The sequence below is a fragment of the Aedes albopictus genome, chromosome 3 (assembly GCF_035046485.1).
Source record: "Aedes albopictus strain Foshan chromosome 3, AalbF5, whole genome shotgun sequence".
Taxonomy (NCBI): Eukaryota; Metazoa; Arthropoda; class Insecta; order Diptera; family Culicidae; genus Aedes; species Aedes albopictus.
Genome location: NC_085138.1, coordinates 230,214,747 through 230,241,685, shown reverse-complemented (window position 1 = coordinate 230,241,685; position 26,939 = coordinate 230,214,747). Strand labels below are relative to the sequence as shown.

The following is a 26,939-nucleotide window of genomic DNA, read 5'->3' as shown; positions in this document are numbered from 1 at the left end:
AAAGGGCGAAATCTACTCGATGTTCAGCTCCGAACACCCTTGGAGGCTGAATGCTCTTTCATGCCCACACAAGTAGGGGACCAAGTCGGCCATTGTGGCAGCCATGTTTGTGTTCTCTGAAGTTTCTCCTTATGCGAGGTATGCACTTCAAACGGAATCGCTCAAGTAATTTTCGTTCAGTGCATTATATTTCCGTGACCGGAATGGTCAAGAAATTTAACACAGCAAGCCCCATTTGATTTGACGTTTCGTTTCAGCTCCGTACTATGATCCGGAATAAAGCGACGCTTGCTCATTTCTTGAGCGATTCCTTGCCTGAATTTTCCACGCATCGAGATAGGCCAAGAAATTTCTTGCGATCTGCGTACTACCCATTATAGTGTAATATTATGCATATCAATATATGTACGTTATTTATGCAATACGTACAGCTTCAACAGCGTGGTTACTTGGGAAGTAATCAACTACTAGATAATTTAATCAAAGAAAGTAATCATAAGTAATTAGCTGTAATCATTCGATAATCGTAAGTAACCTGAACAATCAGTAGTAATCTAATCTTGGAAATCAATGAGCAGTCAGAGTTTTTCGGTACTGATATCTTTACTTATTGCGTGTGTGTCTAGAGAATATCAGTTTATCAGTTGTCCCAACGAACGAACACGAATCGCTAATCGGGGTGCAATCGTGACCCAACCAGCGAATCCAAACTGTAATGAAGTTCCTTTCGAGAAAAATTTAGGCGTGCAACCCCTGCGTGAAAACAACGGAGCCGATATAGCGGCACAGCTCTTTTTCACTGATCAATGATGACAGTTCGGTTCAATGATGACGCAAAACGTTCTGTGAGTTTGACAGAGCTCTGCTGCTTTGGTGTGAGTGAAATCCGCGCAGTCACAAACGAGACGAGATCGAAGACGACAGTCGTCGTAGTGTGTGGAAAACGCATCCATCAGTGCTTTTTACTTTTTCACGTCGTAGAAGGAAATCGTAAGTGTTCGAATTGCAATTCCAAAAGCTATCATTTCTCCCGTTTTTGTCCGATTTTGTGTTGCTTTTGCGCTTCATAAACGTAAGTATCTTTCCGGTTCCGTTGCGTAGATTGTGGGAATGTTGGAGGTTTGGGGACTTTGCATGACGAGGCTCAAGAATTGGGAACTTTTTTTTTGTTCTTTCGTCACGAGAAGTCGACGTGGTTTCTTTCCTTTCTCATTTTCATCATGTCGACGACCGCTTGCGTAAGATTTGTAAATCCTGTCTGCAGGGATTGTTGCAAGTGGCTAGTTTGTAACATTTTGCATGTTTTCAATGAATTCAGCGTAAAAGCTTGATTTTTGCAAATTTTGCGCAACGTTTATCAGATTACATGCTCTTATCACTGCAGCATTGGTTGGCAACCCATGCAATTTAGCGTACGCCATATTTTTCACGGTGCTAGGGTGTTCCTAAATGTTTATGGATCTCCGTGGTAACCAGAACAATCGAGAACACTTTGCACGATTCTAAAAATAGGGTATTTCATTCAACAGTGAACCCATTAATAGCTGAAAATTGCTATGATCATAAAAATATTATGGTATCCTAATTGAATTGACTTTATTTATCAACGATTACAAGTTCTATGTCTTTCCTACACGTTGCACACAAAAAACCAGACAATGGCACCTTATATTTCTCATATTTTTTATATTAACGAGATTTTTAGCCTTAGGCTAAGTTTATCTCGGGACCCACGCTTTTCTTCCCTTCCGAAGGAAGAACTCACATTTTGCGAGTTTGTCGGGAGTGGGATTTGATCCCAGGTCCTCGGTGTGATAGTCAAGTGTTCTAACCATCACACCAGGTTCGCTCCACTTTCACATAAAATAATTATTATTATTTCACTGCCGTGAATCGCAAGTCAGTCCCATATGTAAAAAGTAGGCATTGATAAAATGGCCGCTGAGGTTTTCAAATTCGATTTCTATGTAAAACTCGAAAAAATCGCCATGAATTGAAAACTTCTGCGATCATCACGAAACTTTAACATATTATTTCAAACGTGACAACGTAACAGTGAAAAATAGAAAACTGGCTAAAACTGTGTTAGGTTTTGTACTAGAGGGTGGACAAGTTCGTAATGGGACTGACTTGCAATTACATTTCATTATGGGACAATCTGACTTGGTGTTGTTTTTCAATTTTACTGAACAAACTATATATTTTTTGCACGCAGCTGAAAGATCATCCGAAGAAAGCTCGAAAACGGCCATTAACTCATTTTTGCCCAAAATGCAGATGGGACTGACTTGCGATTCACGGCAGTTCAAATCTGGCTCAAAATGTCCTATAGTAAACCTTCTAGGGTCAACTATCGGATTGATTGTATTCAAAATCAAATTTTGGAAAAAAAAATCGAATTAACACTTTTCAGTGTAATTCCACTACTTGGAACTACTGTCTAGGAACAAACAACAAGAGCGATAGTCTCCCGGTGGAAGTCCAGGATTTTTCTCGACTTCCTGGGCATAGTTTATTGTTATGCTTACCTCACAACATACTACAGTTTCTTACCGATTTTGGCAACACGAGCTGATTTTTATGTTGCCAAATTGGGGTGTTGCCAAAATCGGTAATTTTTTTTTGTGGATTATTTTCAACTTTTATAAGTCAATTTGGCTTATATTTTAAATATGGACTATTCACAAGTTATAAAACGATCCCTGAAGGTGACGTTCATAAATTACGTCATGATTTGTAAAATTGTTGATTTTGGAAAATTTAATGAATTTTGATGTTTTTAAGAAGAGTAAGGCTAAAATATAAATACATTTACAAATACAAACGATTTTGCGGTAAAAATTTTTGGTCAAAATTTTTTGTTGCCAAAATCGGTAAAAAATTGTTGCCAAAATCGGGTGTTGCCAAAATCGGTAAGAAATTGTTGCCAAAAACGGGTGTTGCCAAAATCGGGAAGGAAATGTTGCCAAAAACGGGTGTTGCCAAAATCGGGAGTAGACAAAAACGGGTGTTGCCAAAATCGGTAAGAAACTGTAATGCAATGGCAGGCAAAGAAAGCCCTTCAATTACTAACTGTGGAAGTGCTCTAAGGCCCGATTTCTTCACCTCGGCTTAACCGGTAAGCCAGGCTTACCCATATAGTTAAACCTGGTTTAACGCTTATGCCAGGGTTAAGAAATCGGCCCTAAGAACACTAAGTAGAAGAGAGGCAGGCCAAGTTCCAGTGAGATCGTAGAGCCATAAAGGAGAAAAAAACCCCTACTACTTCGGTTTACAGCTGGACAGCTCCGCCCAGTACAAAATTCGACAAGGGGTGCAAAAAATCACTCACACAATTCTGAAATTGATTACTGTTGCGAGATTTTTTCACAAAAGTGGTGGCAAGACTCCCCTTGGGAGCATCCATAAACACTTAAATTCTAAATCCTTGCTTGACGTTATGTCAAGAAGAGAAGCTGGTATTGTGCAACAGCGCAAAAGAGACACACTATTCTTTCTAGATTGTTAAGCCTGTTAGTTCACATGAAGAGGCATGTTATCCATTTAAATTGTTTGTTTCCTTTCGGGATAAACTTTACAATTCACGCCAGGTTTACATTTCTCCTTTCAATCCATTAGCAAAGGTGTAAGTTTGAAATGCTGAAATTCCTTCTGAGGCTAAATAGGATAAATAATATCTGCTCCTGTAAGTTTGTATAGAGCAAAACTATGAAGCCACCATTAAATTGATTCAGCAGTTACGATGATCTGTGCAAGAGACACGTGACTACACGAACAGACATCTGGTTCATCCGAAGAATTATTGCCAGAAGAAGTATACTAAAAGTTTGTAGTTACCATCTGATAAACGCATGACGTTCACTTGAAAGTCTTTGGATTTGGCAAGTACTTTGTTAACCCGATTGATCTGAAACTGGAAGCATTTGTATAAAGTGACCTTCCAGCCGGATTGTTCAGCAGACCGAAGAGCGTTCTTGTAGTAGGGATCGTCTATTTAGTGGACTTTATCATCGGAACATCCGCAGTTTTATTCCTAACTAATTGAGACAACCGCTACCGACTCTACACAACTATCCAGGCTGATCGAGAAAGGAAGATAATATTGATGATCAACTTCATACGTGCCCGAACAGCCGGACAGTTCTGAGAATTCTCATTTTCCAGCAAACATTCAAGTAGTAGAAATTTAGATTAGTTTGTATGTATTAGTATTATTATCGAATGCATCTTGCTTTATATATGTTAGTTCTGTAGTTTTGTTTATTTATGAAGCTGTAAGTATATTTTCAAAAGAATCATTCGTTGCTCTTGTTGGAAACCCTGAGTTCGCCCTTGAAAGTGTCAAGCCAACAGTTATGAAAAAATGTTGTGAGTCATACGTGTTTATACGAATCATAACATTAATACAACCACTTACTTGCGTGTTAAAACAGTAAGTTTCATAGAATGACTACTCATCCATTAGTCATTTAGGTTATAAGATTCCATTTTTTACTATTTCGAAACGAGTATCCAAAAATGAAAATCATTGAAAATATAATATTCACATTTTTATAACTGATGGGATGACATTCAGTTTTTCGGTCTATGTAAATAACGTGTTGTTTTCTATAATAGCAATCTTCGCAACCACTAAGCAAACATCCACCCTAATCTAAGCGTTATCAAAGCGAAGCCACAGTCTTAATTCAGTTTCCCCATTGTGTTTCATTTCTCTCTTCCAGAATCTCATCTTGAAACGGTGTTTTTTTTTTATCTCCGATATCAATCAGTGTGAGAGCAAAAATAGCCAAAGGCAGCTTCAGAGAAAGAGAGACATACACTCGCGGTCGAGGTTTAATCTCCCTAATTCTTAAGAGTGCAATCATTAGTCGTCGTTTAGTTGTGAATTGATTGGAGGATCGCCTCGAGTGGCGCTAGCGTTTTATATGACTTTAGAAAGAATACAAGGTAAGTTGGTGATCATAACTTTTTTTTTAACTAAATTTAAAATTGTCGAAAGAAAATCTGTTGCCTATTTCAACAGCAGTGGAAATAGTTTGATGTGTGCAAAGAAATATTAATAGCCATCGCAACATGTTGAGTCGACACCTTCATCCCACTTACCGGCTCGTAAAGCCAGCTCAGCAACAGCGCGCCGAGCTTTAATTTTAGAATAGACGTGATAAAAAATGCACTTGTGTGTTTACATTTTAAACGACCATGTATGGAACGGAGTGTGTTGTTCGAAAAAAAAAACAGAGCAGCAGTGAAAAAGTGCATGCCACGTCTTTTTTCTAGTCGCGAGACTTGACGATTCTTGAACATGTTTTCTTTCGGATGTTTATTATATGTGGATAGAAGTTTTTATTTGGCATTCCGTAAAGTGGGACTAGCTCTTCGTGATTTACCGTAAAACCGGGTAACTTTGATAATGCGGGCAGGCATAGTGTATTTTATCTTATAACTATGATTTAAGACACGGACATGTTTAATACTTCCAGTGAGCTACTTGCTCTTTGAGGGAAGCACGATACTAGACAACGGACTAGCATGCAACGCCCAGTGGCACAGCCGAAAACTTTTCCTGGCAGCTACGGTGGGAATCAAACCCACGCTTCTCAGCACGATGCGACTAAAAGTGCTTGGTGACACTAGCAATGCGACCACGAAGCCACATTAATTTCTTCAATCAGTTAAGAAAAAGGAAGACGTTGGTCAAAACTATACATATGAAAGTCTATTTCAGAGGTATTTTCATTACATCTATATAAAACTTTTTGGGGCAAATAATAAAAGTTGTACCCAGATATTTTCGTCATTTGTCAACAGTTTCAAACAACAATGTTTTGAGTATTTTTTCAGCAAATGGCCACTTAGGTTCGATAGATCAATCATAGTAGATTAAAAATTTGGCTTTGATTCTCTTAATAAAGCTTGCTTTTACGAATTGGGAGTCTTCATACACAGATATTGTTCGTGCAGTTAAAAATCGGAATTTTTGACACGCGAAAATCGATTTTTCTTCTAAACCGTGTGTCGGACGTACGTCGGGCACAGTGCGTTGGATAGAGGGCCAGAACCGCTGTCCAGCGCACTACGTCCGACGTTACGTTTCACGTATGGATTTTGAAAAAAATCGATTGTCGGGTGTGGGGAAACTTCGGGTTTCAACTGCGACGACAATAAACTGCCGAAGGAAGCATAATTGTCACATGTGCGTTTTTGGCAATATTGAGATTTTGCTGCAGCCCATGATCATGTATCATGGTGTACTATATCATACAGGGAAATAAAAATAGGTAGTTTGTTCCGAAAATTGTTGAAAAAATGCAACGCCGTTTTGTCACATTCTGAAAAGTGCATAAGCTTCACGTTTCATTGGAAATCCTATGTAATTTTAAAATCGCTCTAAAACAAAAATTAGTGCTCAAATTCAAAATTGGTTGATGTTAGAGCGCGATTCGGAATTTATACTTCATAGTCGAGACAATTTACTTTTTCGAATTTTGGACGCGATTTTCTCGATTGTCTGTTTTTTGCACATGTGACGTTTATGTGGGGACAGGCACACAAAAAGTGATCAACCGAGTTCTGGATGTTGTATATGAAACATATTCGGTGGAAGAAGGATCCTTCCATGCTGTGTGAGAGGCGTGTAAGGCCGGTCCACAAACGGGATAGAGCCCGTTGTTCTCTCACCGAGCTCAGATCGGTCCATACCCAATTAACCACGCTGTTGAAGTTGTACGTATTGCAAAAATAACGCACATATATTGACATGCATTACTCTATATAAACCATTAAAGTTGAATTAAAGTGGGAAGTGGCGCCACTATTGTTGAATTACGATTATACCAGTATAATCCTAAAGTAACGACTTGTTTCCAGTTCAAGGGTTGTTTATTGAATGTCCGTCATTTTACAAATTATCTCACGTCTAGCCTAAGTCGTCACCTACTATGATTATCTAATCTAACCTTATTTACCACATTTCGGCCATCCTGACTAACCGATGTCCTCATCGGCATTTGGATTATTTGAATTTAGTTCTACTACATTATTATGAGATAACCATAATTTCATAGTTCCTGGTGAACACACTGAATTAAATGGGATGCTGGATACTTGAAACCCATCTATATCCGAAACTACATAACGATCATTTGGTAAAATTTTTTGGATAACATATGGACCTTTAAATTTTTCCATCAATTTTGAAGACGACGACGACTTGAGAACAATAAAATCACCTACCTTGTACTCAGTTACATTTTTTCGCTTTTTGTCAAATGCCGATTTATTATATATTTGATTTTTTTGTATGCTCTCCTTTGCCTGGTTCCGTACAGATTGCAAATTAATTTTGTTATCGTTATATTGTTGAAAATTATTCACAAATGCTTTTAAATTATTATCTACAATATTTATATTTTTTTTTTGAAATGATCCAAAAAGCAAAACACTAGGGTAATTTTTGATTGATCTGTTATAAGTGTTATTAAATATATATTCCATTCTGTTCAATAGTTGATTCCATTTAAGACCAGTATCATTAATTAGTTTTGCGAGCATAGGGGTCAATGTTCTATTCACACGCTCTGCTTGTCCATTCGCTTCTGGAGTGTATGCTGCAGTTTTGATGTGTTCAATGCAATTGTTTTTAACATACATTTCAAACTTTGCTGAAGAAAAGCAAGAACCTCTGTCTGTCATTATTCTGCTTGGTTTACTATAGTAGCTGATATAATTTGACAGATGTCTTATTACTTCATCTGTATTTGTAGTTTTTGTTCGATAAAACTTGACAAATTTAGTAAATCCATCAACAACAACTAGAATATGCTTGAACCTTCCACTCGAAGATAGTTGAATAGGACCATAATGGTCCAAATGAATTGTATTGAATGGTTCACAGCCTTTATCAATATTTTTTAGAAACCCTTCTTTTTTACCTTCCTTTGGACTATAGAAAATGCAGCTTAAACAATTTGAAATATATTTTTTGACGATTTTCTTCATGTTTGAGAACCAGTAATGCTTTTTTATTTCTATCATTGTTTTATCTATTCCAATATGATCATTTTTGTCATGGCAAATACGGATTATATTGTCAATCATTGAATTACCTTCCTCTATCAAATCTTTAAATATCATATTTATAAATCTTTGAAACACTGCAGGAGCATTACAAAGCCCAAAAGGTACACGTAAATATTCATACTGGCCAGATGGAGTGACAAACGATGTGAACTTAGTGCACTCAGGAGCAATTTTGATTTGATGAAATCCAGATTTTAAATCTAATACCGAAAACATTTTTTTATTTCTTAATTTTTCCAGAATATCCTCAATTAATGGTAATGGATAGTTATCTCGATGAGTGTCTTTATTTAATTTACGATAATCAACGCACATTCTAATTTTGCCATCTTTTTTCGGAATTAATACAATGGGACTGGCAAATGGAGAATCACTTTCTTTAATAATGTTATCGCGCAAAAGTTCTTTAATTTTATCATTAACTTTGATTTTATCGGCATGTGACAATTTTCTAGGTTTAAAATTAAACTGAGTACCAGTTTTCAAATTAATTTTCATATCATAATTAGTTTCAGCCTCTGCATGTTTGTCAGAATACAAATAACATCTTTTTAAAACATCCAAAAACTTTACAAATTGATCATTACTTACATTTCCAACAATTTCCGAAATTTTTGATTCATCGACCGCGTTAATGGGTTTTATTTGCTCATCAAGCTGCCTAGCATCCAATTTTTCAATTACAGGAGTTCTTGAAATGCTTATACGGTTTCTCTCAATAATCGTTTGAACCCCCGGTTGCATTATTAAATCTCGTCCAATAATGGCATCATATGACGACAGGGTTGAATCAGGAACGACCAAAAAGTGTACCTTGAAAAGAGTTTTTTGAATAATAACATTAGTACTAAATTTTCCTAAAATGGTCAGTCGTGTTCCTCCGATACCCTTGTATATTTTATTTTTGTCAAAATCATCAATTTTTTCATTTTTTATATATTTAAGGTGTATCAGTGAAACAGGACTTCCCGTATCGAATAAAGCTTTTAAAGTCTGGTTAATGGCATTGATTTGCAAATCTACAAGTCCGTTATTTTCGTTGTCCAAACTACGTCCATGTCTTTTTTCAACAGCTCCAATCCGTGTTTCTCTCTGGTATGTTTGATCCTTCCTCGAATAGTTTCGTATCGTTTGACATCTAGCGGCAATATGTCCTGGCTGACAACAGTTATAACAGATGACGGGGAGTGGTGAAGTTGAATTCTGTTGAATCTTGATGAACCGGAAGGCATTTCTCATATCAGCAACTCTTGAAAAGTTTCGAATCCTTGCTTGATTTCGCAACTGCATATCCGGAATCCCTTCGATAAGATAATCAATTAACGTTGACTCGTTGAGCTGCAGTGGAGACGCCAGAATTTGTTTTTCGCTACAGTATTCTCCAAAGGATTCACCAAAATACCATTTTCTTGATTCCAACTGTCTGTACAATTCCATTGAACTTCTTTCCGCCGAAAAAACTTCTCTCAATTTCCTAAACATTTCCTGAAGATCCATTGACATCAAATTCGTCTGCGAAATGAACCAGTTTTCCGCCCTTCCTTTCAAATGCTTCAATACAATGAGCTTCATAATATCATCATCGATCTTGAAAATAACTTTCATTTGTTGAGCCATGTTCACAAAAAGTTCAACATTTTCTCTGCTGGTTCCCGAATAATCCGGCAATAGAAAAAATATTTCATTCAAATTGAAAATCCGATTCGATCCTTCTCCGGAAAGTGGTTGAAATCTCTCATCACGTTCAGTTTGTGAAAAATGCTTTGAACCATCCTTCTCTTTCGCTCGACAATCGCATCTGCTGGTTGAAGATTCATCCAGTGATATTTGAACTCCAGAATTATTTCCTTCGGTTGGATTCTGCTGATTCGCAAAAGGAAGTCGACTTCCGAAATTTTCCGAACCGTTAGCTTCCGAAGGCTCCTGGTTTCTCATGAACATCCTGGGTTTTGTTATCCCACTTCTGAACTAAAGTAACGACTTGTTTCCAGTTCAAGGGTTGTTTATTGAATGTCCGTCATTTTACAAATTATCTCACGTCTAGCCTAAGTCGTCACCTACTATGATTATCTAATCTAACCTTATTTACCACAAATCCTAAGTCAGCAATAGTGGCGCCGCTTGCCACTTTAATTCAACTTCAATGATAAATTTATGGCAATGCATGTAAATAAATAAGCTTTAAATATGCACTACGTACAGCTTCAACAGCATGGTTACTTACGTGTTCATCATCATTATCATTATCAGAGACGGAAGATAGCAAAATTACCACGCTGTCCCGTATCACCTTAAGCTATATTAGTATTAAATTTAATCATAATATCACAGAAAACAGAAATCTTAATTCATTTTAAAAACTGTAAAGAATTATGATAGCAATCTAATTACCAAAATGTATACTTCATCAATGATTGACGCAATATGCTGTATCATGGTGACGCTAATGTTTTCCATGTTATAAGATATCAATTTTCACAAAGTTTTCGAAAGAAAATTTATTCTACATTGGATGTATGTTCCCTGTAATAATAATGTTACCTTCTAGAAAATTTTTCCAACTGTGTTTTCTTCATTCTGAGTCAAAACGAATCATATCGACTTCCTTTATTTTCTTGTTGAGCCTCGTTGTCACGAGGCCTTGTGTCTGGCGCCGCTGTGATGTCCTGTCGGATTCTAATCCAGCGCTTGCTTACAGATTTCGTCTCCACCCTACCTTAGTGTGCGTCTGACCCACCTTTCAAATGGCGTCAGACACCGGTTTCAGATGGCATCGTCGATGGAGCTTAGTACTCGAGATCCAGTTGTGAGGCTACCAGTCCCGAATTTAAAATCACCGACATTGCACAATGGGTCCAGAGCCGTATTTACGAAGACAAAAATGTTTGTGCCTAAACCTTAAGTTTTAGTTATTGTGAAATTAGGGTGGTCCCTCTAATTTCGCTGATCCAAACATCTGCTTTTTAATAGTTTTATGTTCGTTTACAAAATGTTCTACAAAGTAGTAAAAGAACTTATTTGGAGCAAGTTTGCCGAAGAAACCATTATTCTATCTCTTGTGGTTCCTAACATATAATTTTTTTAAATATTCATGTTAGGGTGTTCCATGAATTTCAGTTTTCCTGAAATAACTTTTGAATCGTTCGTTTCTCGTTAATATTTTTTCCGAGCACTTTAGAACTATCAACGACGCATATTTTTTCCAAAGAGCTCAAAGTTCTTACTCGCATAGTTACAAAGATATTGGCATTTTTCTTCGAAAAATCACTTTTTTTCAAAAAGTCATATCTCAAAAAGGAGCAAATGGATTTTCAATCTCTCGATTGTATTGGAAAGATCGTACTCTGTTCTATTTATGGTAAAAAAACTGCAGGTACCTTTTTTGTTTAAAGCTTTTTATTGAATTTTGAAAATACGATTTTTTTTCATGGAAAAGCAGTTGTAACTTTGAAAATTGATGAGATACAAACTTGGCGTCTTCGACAAAATTGTGAGTTTTTGGCTGCTTTAAAAGTACCTAGAACAAAGTATTGCGAAAAAATCAACACGTAAAATTATATTGAGTAAAAACAGATTTTCATATGAAAAACGACACACTTCAAGCAAATTGAACTCGTCTTTGTTAGATAGATCAAAGTAGCTTGGTAAATGGTCATCCATTTCTTTCTAAAACCAATGTTTATTTATTGTGCGTTGCAAGAAAAACACAATTATGGTGACTACTTTCCAAGGCCTTCAATGATGAGCAAAATTTAATCGCAGTGCAAATGCCACGTGTAGTCGTAGCAATCATCATATCACCGGGCCATGTGGTGACCTTTTTTCAAGAAATATCAAAGAGCGCTATGGTGGAAAATTTGAAAACAGGTATGTTTTCTTAAGCGACTGTCTCGCGCGTATCTGTGTCTGCGGGTAAAAGTAATCGCGATAGTAGATTTTATTTTGATTCGTATAATATACTGTCATCACCATTTAGGCACAATGTTGATAAGATATTCTAAATCATGTAACTTTGATAGGCTTTTACGTTAACATAAACATATACTAGTGATTGACATTTTCACTATCCATACATTGAAGTGATGAAATTGAAATTAAATTGATAGAAATCAGCTCAAAATCACATTTTAAGTTGAGTTCTTTGACAAATTATGGATTATAAGCAAATTTAAACATTTTCGACATGGTTACTTCGATCTATCTAACAAAGACTAGTCGAGTTTGCTGAAATTGTTTCGCTTTCCATATGAAAATCTGTTTTTACTCAATATAATTTTATGTGTTGATTTTTTCGCAAGACTTTGTTCTGCGTACTTTTATAGCAGCCAAAAACTCACAATTTTGTCAAAGACGCCAAGTTTCTATCTCATCAATTTTCAAAGTTACAACTGCTTTTCCATGAAAAAAATCGAAAAAATTCAATAAAAAAAAGCTTTAAACAAAAAAGGTACCTGCAGTTTTTTTTCACCATGAAACAAGTACGATCTTTCCAATGCAACCGAGTGATCGAAAATCCATTTGCTCCTTTTTGAGATATGACTTTTTGAAAAAAAGTAATTTTTCGAAGAAAAATGCCAATATCTTTGTAACTATGCGAGTAAGAACTTTGAGCTCTTTGGAAAAAATATGCGTCGTTGATAGTTCTAAAAGTACTCGGAACAAAATATTTACGAGAAACGAACGATTCAAAAGTTATTTCAAGAAAACCGAAATTCATAGATCACCCTAACATGAATCTTTTAAAAAATTATATGTTAGGAACCATAAGAGATAGAATAATGGTTTCTTCGGCAAACTTGCTCCAAATAAGTTCTTTTACTACTTTGTAGAACATTTTGTAAACGTACATAAAACTATTAAAAAGCAGATGTTTGGATCAACGAAACTAGAGGGACCGTCCTAATTTCACAATAATGAGCAGTGAAGAGAATTGTCAGACAAGAGGGGCACAAAACAAGCAACAAAGAAGGCGCGGCGATTACTCTTTATTCCAACTGGTAACAGATAATGACATGATCTCGAAAATTTTTGTTGCAGACAAAGCGGAAGCTGAATTTGTTGCGTACTTTTCAACTCGTGAATAATCAATTATTACCAACCCAAAATCGAACTTTTTTGATGATACATCTTCAGCAGCATTGCAGTGTTTATCGACTCGAAGTTACCGCTCGAAAATCACAATGCACGCCTTAAAAATCTCCAAACTCGTGGTGCACGAACTTTGTCCTGTTTTGTTCAAGTTGGGACAAACCTATGTCGCATTGGGTAGAATGTCGCAACAAATTCAGGTTGCGACATTGTCATTATTGTTGCGCGATGGTTGAATTTTGATTCACTGATAATGAGAAAAAAGGTCGAAAAATAAGAAGAAAGTTTCCCAAAGACACAATGTATCTAAAACTCAAGGTTTAGGCACAAACATTTTTGTCTTCGTAAACACGGCTCTGGACCCATTGTGCATTGGTTGATCAACAACACCTGGAGCTTCTGTGTGGTCTCTGCCGAAACGCACAATTTTTCACTGGGTACAAATCGCCCCAAATCGCCAGAAGACGCTAGTCTGTGTTGGCGGAGCTGATCTTAACGTTGAAAACGCCAATACAGATTCAATGTTGAAGTTCTTCTTGTCCTGGAGTTCGATAGCATCAGTACTTTAGACTATCGTGAGGTTGCAACTCCTCGGTGTCGGGGAGCAATGTCCCAACTGTAGTTTGTGTTCTCCAAAATTAGGCCAACGGACGGACTTCGCTTAGTCCCAGGATTTCAAGCTTCATGTGCCGCATCTCGTATCCCAGGTATAAATAGGAGATGCTGGGAAGATGTTCATAACCTCAATAGGATAACCTCAACTACAGTGCCAAAAACTATCCAACAGAAAAAGTATAAAGAACAGTTATATAGTCTTTAAAGTAAAGGATTTTTTAAGGAAATTTTAGTGGTCGAATGCTGAAAATGACAGCAATAGCAGTAATCTAAATGACTGCCTACCGAAAAGAATGTAAAACATCTGAATCTATAGAACAACTTGAAACATAATTTACCTACGGTTAAAATTTGCTAAATTATTATGAGAAAAATAAATTTAATTAAAAAAATTAACAAATTTCATTGTGGATTCGAATGACAAAAATCAAATAATCCATGTTAATCTATAAATAATTTTGAAAAAAAAATAATATTTCAACGAAAGTGCGCGATTTCATTAGACAAATCAAACACCCAATTAAAAATCGATGTCAATTAGCCTAGCAGCTCATTTCTATATCAGTCTAATGTGTATTTTATTTGATTTGAGATGCTGGAGAGAAGACAGCTAAAAATAAACCAGACCAATACATTGCACATTAATTTTCCAATAATCACAGCACCGCTACCGTATGAAAGCTTCATACCTTCGCGAATGTTTCGTGTTTCCAAATTTTCACTCCCTCGAAACGTTCCAAATAATTGGTTCCGTTTGGGTGCTGCTCTCATGAGAAAATGCGGAGTCTGCGCAGTGGTCACATGTGTTTTAGTGCAATTTATTGTTTTGGAGCCCGGGTCTCGCATGGTGACATTGATTATAGCCGATGGTGACGATGATTGTTTGGTGCATGCATGGCTGAAATTGAGGAATTTAACATTCTACTACGTGGACTAGTCGCACTGGCTGTGGGTATATCAAGAATATGCTAATTGATCTCGCTAAATCATTTGATGGGTCGGATCTTTGCTATCGCAAATCTTTCAACGTTCAAAATTGTACAGAACAACTATTCGCTTTTTTCATTGTCTGGAGCCCGGATCGAAGAACAGAGAGCTTTCAAAAGTTTTCCCATCTTGTGACTAGGAAGAGAATCCGGGCATCCGGATCATATGGTGGAAATCACTTGAATCGAGATTTTCCGGGGAGAGTGAGAGAGCATTGCGCTAGGCTCGTAAAGTTTCCGCTTGTTTCCCACATACTGCAGCAGTTGAATACAGTCAGGTTTTTTTTTACGCGGTTTTCATTTACGCGGCCGCGTAAAAAAAAACTCCATACAAAAAAAAATTTCATCGTCTTATTTTTGCATGATTTGTCGAGAAATGGTGAGACTTTTTTTACGCGGTTTTTCGAATTTTGAACTGAGTTTTTTTTTTACGCGGTACGTATCCCCCGCGTAAAAAAAAACCTGACTGTAATATCCTATCTGCGAGACGGTGACGTGTTTGTCCTTGTGCGAAAATTTTGCAGAATTTTCTGCTGCAAATCCGGTGTGATCCAGCGGAAGCTTGGCAAAATTCAGCTTTTACTGCTGGAAACTTTCCTCCAGGCGATTGGAACCATAGAATTCGGCGTGTCTGGTGAACCCACTCCATCTGTGTATCATATGATTGGGATTTTTCAGCCGGAACCGACCGGCCATCATAGAGGTGAGTTGTGTTTCGATTTTTCACTGCCTGGACTCCAGGGAAATAGGTTGTCTATTTTTACCAAGCTAAGGATGAGCAAACATGTCGGTAGCCGAAACATGTGAAATATGTGCAATTTAGTAGAAATGAAAGCGGTTAACATTGTGATGGATATTTAGATAGGATATGTCTATTTATATGAAACTCCGAAAGCAATTGAAAACGATGACCATGTTGTCCATTCTTTTGCTGCTATGGATATATGTAGGATAATTACTGCAACGACCTTGAGCAACAACAAACCCTTCGGCATTGGAAGTGAACTGGTGGCAACTTTGTATCTTATATTTGTGGTTACAAAATAGGAAAAATATAGGAATTGATTACTTTTTCATGTAATATTATTTGGGACATTTCATTTAATTTTTATTTATTTAATTTTTATTTCAGTTTACAGATTAGAAAAATGCTTTGCATAAAACTTCATTTGTTGTTCATTTCTAATGGTATATTGAAAATGTCATTAGTTTTTACAGTATGAAATTGCTATATTCAGGTCAATGAAAATATCAACTCAGCTAATTCACCTGAATTTTAAAAATAAATAACCATCACAGGACACACGTTTCCATAGCAAAACATCATTATACATGCCTACGATGGTAATTTCGATTTGTGTTGATCTTCTTTTTTCATGGGAATACATCATTACAGAAGCTTGTACTTTTGCACATGTTGTCAACAAGACAGGCAGGCTTTAACAAATGATTAACCCTCTACTTCCATGGTTGCTCTAGAGCATCATCGATTTTCGTCGAACTCGGAATTAAACGGATTTGGATGGATATGATGCAATTAGTTTTGGAATGTGATTTCAACCTCATAACCTTGTGGCCAACTATTAACTACTTGTTTCAATAGTGGAAATACTAATAAACAATCAAAAACCTAGGGTAAAAGCACTAGACTTCGCCACTGCTCCAGTCTTCGCCCCCTCCATACAAATTCCATTTTTTATGTACGAAGTGGCGAAGATTAGAGCAGAATTTTAGGGGGGCGAAGTCTAGTGTTTTTACCCTATTTATTTAAAAATATTTTTTCACTGATTTCGAGTAATTTATCAAATTTTGCAATAAATTTTGTTTGAGCACTTATTTTGGAAACGCTTTTTTGGCATAGCAGTAGTCGTTCAAAGTCGTGAGAAGGAAAGAGTTAAGTTTATAAACTAGATTTTGTCTAGCCTTTCAGGACACGAGCCTGTTTTGGCAGTGTTGTATTTTTTTAAAACGACGCCGATTTTTTGCGCTTTTTCAATAACTCTTCAACCGTTGATTTTTGCAATATGGTTTCTTCGGAGAAGTTTCTACATAAGACAAAGCGCATCTTTTGACATGAAGAGTTGGGATGATGAATTCAGCTATAAATAAGATGAAAAAAATATTTTTTCCAAAAAATGCAGATAGGCGTTTGATGTCTTCGGCAAAATTGTGCAAAACGCAATTTAGAACAACTTTGTCAAAGACGCCATAATGCTAAATCTCATACTTTACGAGATACACTCAGTAGCAAAAAAAAAAAGCCGAGCTGATTTTTTATCCTAAAATGCGTCATGTTCAATCTGCTGCAACTTTGACAATTATCAATATTTTTGGCTGAAAATTTTACCGCTTCATCATCAATAAATTTTAAATTAATAGAAATTATATATTTTGAGTTATTACTACTTCAGTGAAAAATTTAAGTAGCTTCATAAAAATTTCACTGCAGCGTTAGTAAATATAGAAAATGTTGAGGTCAAAATTTGAAATGTTTTCATCCAGCGGTTTGGGCCACAGAAATCGTCAAAGTTGAAGTACCACTGTGGGTGAATACAGTTTTCACTCCATATTGACCACGCTGAAACACCGGTGCAGAAAAAAAGCCGAGGTCAATTCGTTCCATTGATGTTTAGATCTAAGTTTTAATAAACAATCCATATTATATGACATATTTTTATAAACTTTCGTGTGGTCTGCTAGTTGTTTATGACATTCTACACATTACACATAGTGCAGTGCTTCCCAAACTGTGCACCACGGCGCCCTGGTGCGCCGTGAACATTTCTCAAGTGCGCCGCAGACTTTTGAATCAAAACACAAAGCAAAAACTTTTATTATTGAAGGCGGAACATCAACACAATCTTCAATCAAACTATTTCTCAACAAGACACAAAAACTCTATATCTTATTTTTGTTTTCTTTGGTGAAACTAGTGTCGCCTCACAGCATTTTTGTTGTATTACATATCAAATGTTTTGCCTTTTTATGGAAGCTTTTGAAAGAAACTCACTCAAACTGGGTTTCCCTCAAAATTTTCATTAAAAAGTAACTATTCCAAAATCCTCGAAAGTTTTCTAAATTTCCCATACCCTCATGAAACTTTTTGGTTTTTACAAACATTTTAAATTTCTGAAGATTTTTGTTAAGACTGAAATTGTTCATTGGACTTGTTCTGAATGCAGTGGCGTATGCGGGATCGCGCATAACTTGCGAAAGGAAGGTCCTATTTTGATCGTCTAAGTTTTATTCTGTTAGTTTTCACCCAAGGAAGGTTTATGAGACAAAAAACATGGCAAATTTGAGAGTTTTTGAAAATCAATCTTCCAATAGTTTGCAGTCCAAAGTAAATATTTCAAGGAATTTTTTCAAGTTCTTTCCATAGAAATTACTGTCAATTACCCGGTCTTCATGCTGTCTAAAAAGTTTCGGGACGACATTTTTACTTACACTATTGAAATCTTTTGTTTGTCTTTATTATTGAGATTTTCAGCCCTGGGCTGTTTCATCTACTTATGGTAAAAAAAATCTGCTACAATTTAAAAGTTGATTACGTGCATGATTCAGAAAACCTCATTTTTTAAGTTGCACAACTTCTCACCGTCACTGTTAGCCGTCCTGGCAGGTTCTAAACAATCCATTCTTATATCTATTTCCCCTAAAATGTTATAAACTGCATACTAGATAACAAATTTTAAAGTTTTGCAAGATAATCTTCCAGAAATTTCAGATGTTCGTAAAGTGCTGTGAATTTTTAAGCAATTTTTCCAGCAGTTGAGAAACTTATTTTTGTTTTATTAGAAAACATGACATTATTACGATTTGAATTCCGAATTTAGAATTAAAAGTGTTAAAATCGTTTAAATTATTTGTAAGTGTATGGTAGTGTATGCTCATTTCGGCGCGGATTTTGCGGAAATCGTTTTCAAATGCACTTACATTAAATATTTAGACATGAGGCTCAACACAATCAGTAAAAATAATGAACATTTTCAATTTAGAGTTATGGGGCTGGGCTTTATTGGTGATACTGAGAGCTGTTTTTTTTTTATTAAATTTGTAAAAAGACGCGTACCGGAAATTTTGAAGAAACAGTCGGTTGAATTTTGTAGTCACATTTATTGGGTTTCTTGTTGATGTTTAGACTACTGTGATAATTTGAGAATCCACTGAATTATCATTTCCCAGCGACATTTCACACTAATCAAGCTGATTTTGTTTACCCGGTGTGCATCCGACGCCCCTGTGATGAACCCAACGGAACTTGTGTATGCCGGCCGCTGCGAAGTCGTGTGCGAAATTCGACTGTGATGATAATGAATTTCGGCCGAGTCTAAATGGGTGCAAATGTCGCAATAATAGAATCTCGTAAAGAATATCATTGGTTCTGTAGACTGTATGTGTCGTGAGAAATCAATCTGATTGGTTTTCCGACACAGTGTGTCGTGAAAATTCAGAAATTCCTTAAAAAAGACGTCCTGAAGATTTTTATGATTGCATTCTTAGAAAACTCCATGGAAGAAGCTTTGGATAAACTAGCGATTTTTTTAACATGCAGGACTTTATTCATTCATTTTGGATGAGTTTAACGCAATTCACAAAATTCCTGAATCAGTTATTTGTGGAATTTATGCGGAATTTGATTTTTTTTTGCTAAAATTCTGAAAGAATTATCCTAAAAACACGTAAACTTCTGTTGTAAAATTTATCTTTGATTTCCAGTCAGAGCACTCGTTGTGAGGGGAGTTTCGGGAACAGTTATTAAAGGGTTTATTGGTAGAATTTTTGGAGGATAGAATACATACTTAAACAAATCGTCGAAGCTTTGGGAATTCTAAGACTAAGGATATTCTTGCTAAAATCTTCAATGAATTTCCAAGGGTGCGGTGTGACCAGAAGCTATTATCATAAATTTCTGTTGGATTAATACTTTTTCACATATCATTTTTACATTTGCCAGACATTTTTATGAAGTGCTTTTTTTATAAGCATCTCCCTTTCTCTCGAACGATCTTTTGGTATTTACAGATTTTATTTCAGGTTTTCAACTATAACGTTGGTTATAAAACGTTTTAAAAGATTCGCCAAGATTGCTCCATTTTCGAAATTGTTCCAAGGATCAGGAATCAGGAAAACCTATTCTCGTAAAAAGCAGACACACTGATTGATAAACAATCAAAGAACTATGGATTCAAAACTTTTTCCGATCAAAAAAATGCCTGTTTGCAACATTTTTCAATTCTTGTTTGATGTATAAGTTGTCATCTAAAGTCATAGCTTAATAATAGAGAAAAATTAATTTATCGTTAAAAATGCTCTTCATCTGGAGTGCAATAAAAGTCTGGCTTTTTATGAGCTTCAGTCATCAAAACCATATGTTTTTGTACTGGCGCGGATTTGATGACCTCGGCGCGGATTTCAAATAGCTTGGCGCGAATTTTGCGGTTTCCAAATCGAGACTTTAGTAACAGCCCTGTAACTGTGAAAGTGCTCAAAGAACACTAAGTTGAAGTGAGGCAGGCCAAGTCCCAACGGGGACGTCGAGCCATAAAGAAGAAAAAGAAGAAGGTTAGGGCATTTGCTTCTAAGAAACTCCAGAACAGATTTACGCAATCGGCAAGAGTTATCGCCAACTCGAAACTTGAATTAAATTTTACGGTATAAATAAAGGGTGAGTCGTTTTTATTGTGCCACCCTACCTTCAACTGATTCGCAAATTGTCTACAGTTAACGAAATGAAAACAAATTTTTACAGTAGTTCCGTATACATATGTATTTCAACTTTTTGGTATCGCTTCAAACTTAGGATGCGTTTTAGTTAAAATTCACGACATTTTCGATTTACGTCCTTCATGTGGACATGTTTAGGTGCCACTTGAAACAAATAATTAAAGCTCTCTGGTTTGTTTATGCGCATCGTGCCTGATTTTCACCCAGCTCCAAGCTTATGTTTCACTTACAACCGTTCCTAAAACCCATTGACGAACATTAAGATGATCCGACTAATAAATAACTAAACTTATTCTATATCCACCGAAATCTCTCTGATAACTGCTCAATTAAGCATATGTAAACAACAGACTATAAGGAGAAACTGTGCAAAATTTGGTTGATTTCGGTGAAGTAGGAAAAAAGTTACGTTAGTTCGAAAATGGCACAGTAATTATCGACTCACCCTTTACTCTTATAATGGCAGCACTTGTCTCTTGTCCCCATCCCAGAAAATCTTGGCCTAGTGGGAGAAGATCCATGCCTGCCGCTTTACAGAGGACTTTATACGCGCCGCTCATCTTTAGCCAGTTTTGCAGGAAAATATTAACTAGGGCTAGGCGGGGCAATATGGACACCCTAAGGTTTTTGCCAACTTTACCTGGCAAGATGTCAAAAAAGTTTAGTTTTTTTGATACATGTATCATTTTAAAGTCTATTTAGCATCTATTGCATAAGAATGCTCACGAAGAAAAATGATTTATACACTTCAAAAAATGTTTTGAAAAATGTTAGTTTTTCATGACCGTCTTCAAGCATACGGGGCAGAATGGACACCCCCATGGGGCAATATGGACACCATGAGACTTTTACGAATTTCGTACATTATTTACACCTATAAAGTCATTTCATTACAAAACAATTATTATGGATGAATAATACGCCGAAGTAGTTCATTTTTGTTCAGTTAATTTAAATTCAGGCTGTTTTGGATAAAGCTTTGTTTTTGTCGGCATGTACAGCTGTGCCTAGAACAACTATTTTCCACTTCTGTCGTTTTTTGACCAATTTGTTTCACCCTATGTCTACTATAGTGAACATTTAACCGAAAATATACTGAAATCGAAGAATTTGGTTGGTTTGTGATTTAGGTTATATTTTTCTCTTGCCGCTTCTTTTAAAAAGGTGAGTGTCCATTTTGCCCCGGCAGCAGAAGATATTTCCAATTTTGATTTTTGATATAATAAAGAAGAAAATATAAACATGTTAAGCATGTAGATACAGCAAAACTACTTGCATGTGTTCTAGAAATATCAGGTTTTAATCGACCTGCAATAAATTAATCACTAAATCTTATTTTAGATGGTGTGAAAATTATAATTTCCATGCACAAAAAAAGGAGGACGCAACTTTCATAATATATAATAAGTATAATTTTAATTTCGAATGTTTCTTTCCTGAAACTACGTTTTAGACAAATGGACTATATTCTCCATTCATTAAAAGTTCAAAAAAGTTCGCATATTTCACAATACTGGGGGTGTCCATAATGCCCCGCCTACCCCTATATATTGAATGGCTGTTAAGTAGGCCTTCCCTTTGCAAAAGATGGAAATGTTAAGTTTTACGTTGAAAAATAATCATTTTAGCTTAAAAATAGTCGTTTTAAAATTTGACAAGACTAATAGTCCCTCAACGGCCCTAAACTTATCAAAAATTGTGTAAGAGCTAAAAAACATTAAAAAATTTCAGATGAAAACATCCGATTCTAATAAAACTGATGATTTTAGGACCACCATGACACTAGTCTCGGCGGTCGACACTAGTTTTTGCAAGATTGTGCTACTTTTCCCCGAATGCCAGTTCCCCGAATGACTCGTTTCCCCGAAAGCCAGTTCCAAGAATGACCCGTTTTCCGGAAAAGAATATACATTACATTCTTGTTCGAAATGATCACTTGCCACAAAATGTTCGTAATCCTGTTGATTAGGTTGCTCAAAAAGTCGTTAAGGTCAATTTGGTTCTAAAAAGAACGAGTAGCAATGGAAAGAAGGAGACATGTTACAATTCTTCTTTCAGAAGTGTTACAGTAAAGTCTGAAGAGCAATAGAACTTGAAAGAACCGCCTATAAAATAAAGAAGGGTGTGATTCGGGAAAAAGTGCCATTCGGGGAAACGGCATTCAGGGAATCGGCATTCGGGGAAAAGTAGCACAACCTTTTCGCAAGCCGAAACATCCCAAAAAAAAACGAAAAAAGATGAGTAACCCCGGTAAAACCCGCTCAACTTTTTTTGTATTTTTTCGGCTTTTTATGGGATATTTCGGCTGTCCCTGTTCGCAACTACCATGCCATGACGACAATAATTTGCGTAACTTCCAGTAGGAGATTAGCACCTGTTTCTTGTCGGGGTGATTGCAGGAAGTCTTCTGACCGCACACGACGCTATTCTTCTAGCCTTAAATAAATTTACTGCTTTCTTCAAGTTTATTCCATCCATCGGTTTACCATTGGTAAGAGGTATTGATGCTTCCGCTGTTTTATATATAAAATATTGGAGGAATTCTATAAGGAAGGAATGTTGGATTTTTTTCTAACTAGCATATAAGCTAATTTTACCATTTTTTGTAAAAAATAGTAGTACCTAATGATCTTTTATTTTCTTTCAATTTGTTTCCAGAAACACCAGCACTCAAAGGAGCACCGCTTTCTCCCCTCTTACGGAGTTTAAGTGGTACATTGTGCATGATTTCTCAACAGCGTAGCGTAAGTCACAGGTAGGCTAAATTAAATTTATGGTTACCCATAAGTTCCACATTCACAATACTCTTTCCCTCCATTTCAGGACTTCTAAATATTCCAGCAATAGACATCGGAAACTGCAACCATTTAGGGAAACGTGAAGATCCTGTCGTTTAAGGGACACACTTTACTTGCCGAACCACATTAGTCGTCAGAATCAGAATCAACAGCTATCTACAACTTCAGAAATATCCGTTTGCGACGCCAGCAGTTTGTTAGTGAGAGCGAGAGGTGAGGCTTATAACTTACGCCGAAGAAAACACTGTGAATCACGATCACGATCACGATCTAGATTAGCGGATCAGAATACCGCAGGCCAATTTCCAAGAAAACGAGCGTCTTACGCTTCTGCAGTAACTGTGCGTGTATGTGTTTGAAACTGTACGAATCACTCAGTGGGAACAGCGAGAGCGGTTTTCTAGAATTCACCATTTACAGATTATCGCATCCTTAGGTTTAGATTTGTTTTCGTTTATTTCAGCATTTTCTCCTGTTACGTTTATGTTTTAGCTGGAAGTTGTTTATCCTTTAGTTAGCCCAGCACCCTCTTATTTTGTTTTTGTTTTGTTTCCTTTTTTTTCCACTCTCAGATAAGCGCTGAGCAGCAGTGAGCAATCTAAAACGCGTCAAGTTCTATCATAGTCTACAGGAGCAAATCAAAACTCCACCCATAAAATTATTTGAAGCAGCAGTCTGCAGCGTTACAGCGCAGTAAAATTCCTAATCGAAGTGTGGAATCAGCACCATTGCGCGTCAGCAGAATACACGAATCCGTAATCAATATACCAATGCTTTTGATATCAACCGTGGAACCACAAATCGGAGACGGAGACTCAATTGTCACCATCATCGACGACAGCATCGTAGTAAAACCTAACAGTTGTAAGCTCAAGCAGCTGAGTGGTCGAATCCTCTCGCGTCAGTGTCTGCAACAAATGAATTTAGCTTGCTAGAAGGCGACGAAAGTGAGCTGGCAGGAACCGAAACCAGAAGTCCTGAGGAAGTGTATCATTCCGGATAGAAATCGATCCCAAGTGAGAGATAAATCGTAGTTCTTTCTGAGCAGAGAGTATCCCCGTACTATCGAGATTGAAGGATTTTATCTTACTATTTGTAAGTGCAACGCGATCCATCGCGTGTCCTCTGAGTTTTGAATAGTTATAACAATTTATGTTCCGTCACCAGGTGTCATCTGTTATATCCCAAGAGAAAAGTAACCAAGTCTCAGCGCCATCATGGGTACCGTTAACGTCAACCGTAATGTGGCGGATGTGTTCTACCGTTACAAGATGCCCCGGATCAATGCCAAGGTCGAAGGAAAGGGTAACGGCATCAAGACGGTCATTGTGAACATGGCCGACGTGGCACGTGCCATCGGCCGTCCGGCAACCTATCCAACCAAGTACTTTGGTTGCGAGCTGGGAGCTCAGACTCAGTTCGATCACAAGGTGAGTAACCGCAAGGAGGGTTTCAATCGGGGGAACGTCTGGCTTTGTTCACATCTCCAGGCCGTTCGCAATGCTGTTTTATTTTGTATGGCGAGTTTTAAAAATTTTAAAACTCGCCGTACAAAATAAAACAGTATTGCGAACGGTCTAAGCTTTATATTTTCTGATTAATGGCAAACACCCATTAGGATGAATTTCTGTTTGTACCTATTGTTAGTTTTCAGATGGGATTGGTTCTGTTACGGTCGCCATGTAGTAAAACCCAATAATTGAACATGTATAATTTAAATCATTCTTTATTGTTTTTCCTCCCTTGTTACAGAATGAGCGCTTTATCGTCAATGGGTCCCACGACGCCAACAAGCTGCAGGACCTACTGGATGGTTTCATCCGCAAGTTTGTCCTCTGTCCGGAGTGTGATAATCCCGAAACCGATCTGATCGTATCGTCGAAGAAGGGTACCATTTCGCAGGGTTGCAAAGCGTGCGGATTCCACGGTCCGTTGGAGGTCAACCATAAGGTTAACACCTTCATCATTAAGAATCCACCGAATGTGAACCCGGCGAACCAGGGCGCATCGTTGACCGAAGGAAAGCGCAAGACCCGTGGTAAGAAGGCCGGCGAAAATGGTGATGAATCGACTGCGGCTGACAGCACTCTGGATGCTTCTTCCGCGGCCGATGACACCATCGATGGTCAAGCTAAAACCATGAACGGAGATGACGATGATGACGTTAACTGGACGGTAGATACCTCGGAGGAAGCTGTCCGTGCTCGAATGCAAGACTTGACAGATGGAGCTAAAAACATGACCGTTTCGGATGATTTTGATAAAACCGAAAAGGAACGCCTGGACATCTTTTATGAGCTGGTGAAGAAGAAGCGCGATTCCGGTGAACTCGAGAATGTTCAAACTCATAAGGAACTCTTCACGGAAGCCGGTCTGCTGGACATCCAAGCAAAATCAACCTTGGTGCTTGCGGAACTGCTGTTCACCGCGAACATTGTCCAAGAAGTCCGTAAGCATCGGAATATGCTGCTTCGCTTCACTCACGAGGATTCCAAAGCTCAAAAATACCTGATCGGGGGTCTGGAGCAAATCATCGCGCTGCATGCTGATAAACTAATGGACAAAGTGCCCGGTGTCTTCAAGCTGTTCTACGATACCGACATCCTGGAAGAGAAGGCAATCCTCGAGTGGTCTCAGAAGGTGAGCAAGAAGTACGTCTCCAAGGAGGTGGCCACGCAGATTCACGAGAAGGCTCTCCCATTCGTTAAATGGCTCCAGGAGGCGGAAGAAGAGGAATCGTCTGACGATGATGATGACTCTGATGTCGAGATCGAGTATGACGATCGTGCCAAAACCGACTCCCTGCGCAAGGAACCCGTCAAGCAAGAGGTCAAGAAGACCAAACCCATCGAGGAAGAAGAGGATGGCGACGATCTCAACATTGATGAAATTTAAATGTGTGTTTTCTCCCAAATGGATACAAAAATCAAATCAACTAAATTCCCTGTTCGAAATTTAAACATTCTTTTAGCAAGCTGGTGAAATTATTGCAACCACAGAAAATTCTATTGCGCAATTTAGTAAACAGTAGAATAAACATGATTGTTCAAAGCTCCACTAGGAAGCGACAATGTTTGTAACTTTTGGTGTTTATGAACGAACATGTATGTCAGACGAGAAACGAAACGCTGATCGGTCAATTTTGAAAGTAATCCATTTCAATTCCAAGAAAATCGTCATTCGTTTGAAACAGTTCAACATAAATAATTCCAACTTTTTTCTTTTTTGTTGTTTTTGAGCACAAGAGTGCGAAAATTGTTTGACGGGGAACTCACTTGGTTTAAACTTTTTGTCACATTTTTATTATTTTATTACAAATTTGCTCTGGGTTTATATTTTATGCATTTGTTCCATTTATTATGTCAATGCTTAAAATACAAGAAAATGATCAATTCCTACGCAGAAATAACAAAACCTTAAGCAAACCGAAATAGGGCAAGCATTATCTGTTTGTTCGGATGAAAAACTGAAATAAATATTTAAAGATACGAATACTATTGTAATCAAATTATGTTTATCAGCAAAAAAAATACACAATTTCAAAACAATAACTATGCATATGGTTGTGTGAAATTTAAGAAAGAAAATCCTTTGTATGGGCTTTGTCATCGTTCACAAGTACAATTTTTAACTGAGCAAAAAG

General features: G+C 37.1%; 1 protein-coding gene across 5 annotated transcripts; it reads left to right on the top strand.

Moving 5' to 3' along the window:
• Positions 1 to 848: 848 nt before the first annotated feature.
• On the top strand, positions 849 to 26,847 carry LOC109399541 (eukaryotic translation initiation factor 5). Of its 5 annotated transcripts, none has more exons than XM_062859386.1 (7): positions 849 to 990; positions 4,725 to 4,950; positions 23,157 to 23,253; positions 23,322 to 23,509; positions 23,869 to 24,391; positions 24,464 to 24,726; positions 25,049 to 26,847. In XM_062859386.1, exons 6-7 carry the CDS (start codon positions 24,514 to 24,516, stop codon positions 26,189 to 26,191), a joined length of 1,356 nt encoding a protein of 451 aa, XP_062715370.1. In that variant the 5' UTR covers positions 849 to 990; positions 4,725 to 4,950; positions 23,157 to 23,253; positions 23,322 to 23,509; positions 23,869 to 24,391; positions 24,464 to 24,513; the 3' UTR covers positions 26,192 to 26,847. The 5 variants fall into 5 exon arrangements, with proteins under 5 accessions (XP_062715370.1, XP_062715371.1, XP_062715369.1 ...); XM_062859387.1 differs by having other exon boundaries at positions 910 to 1,072; positions 23,874 to 24,391; XM_062859385.1 differs by having other exon boundaries at positions 910 to 1,072.
• The last annotated feature ends 92 nt before the right edge of the window (positions 26,848 to 26,939 follow it).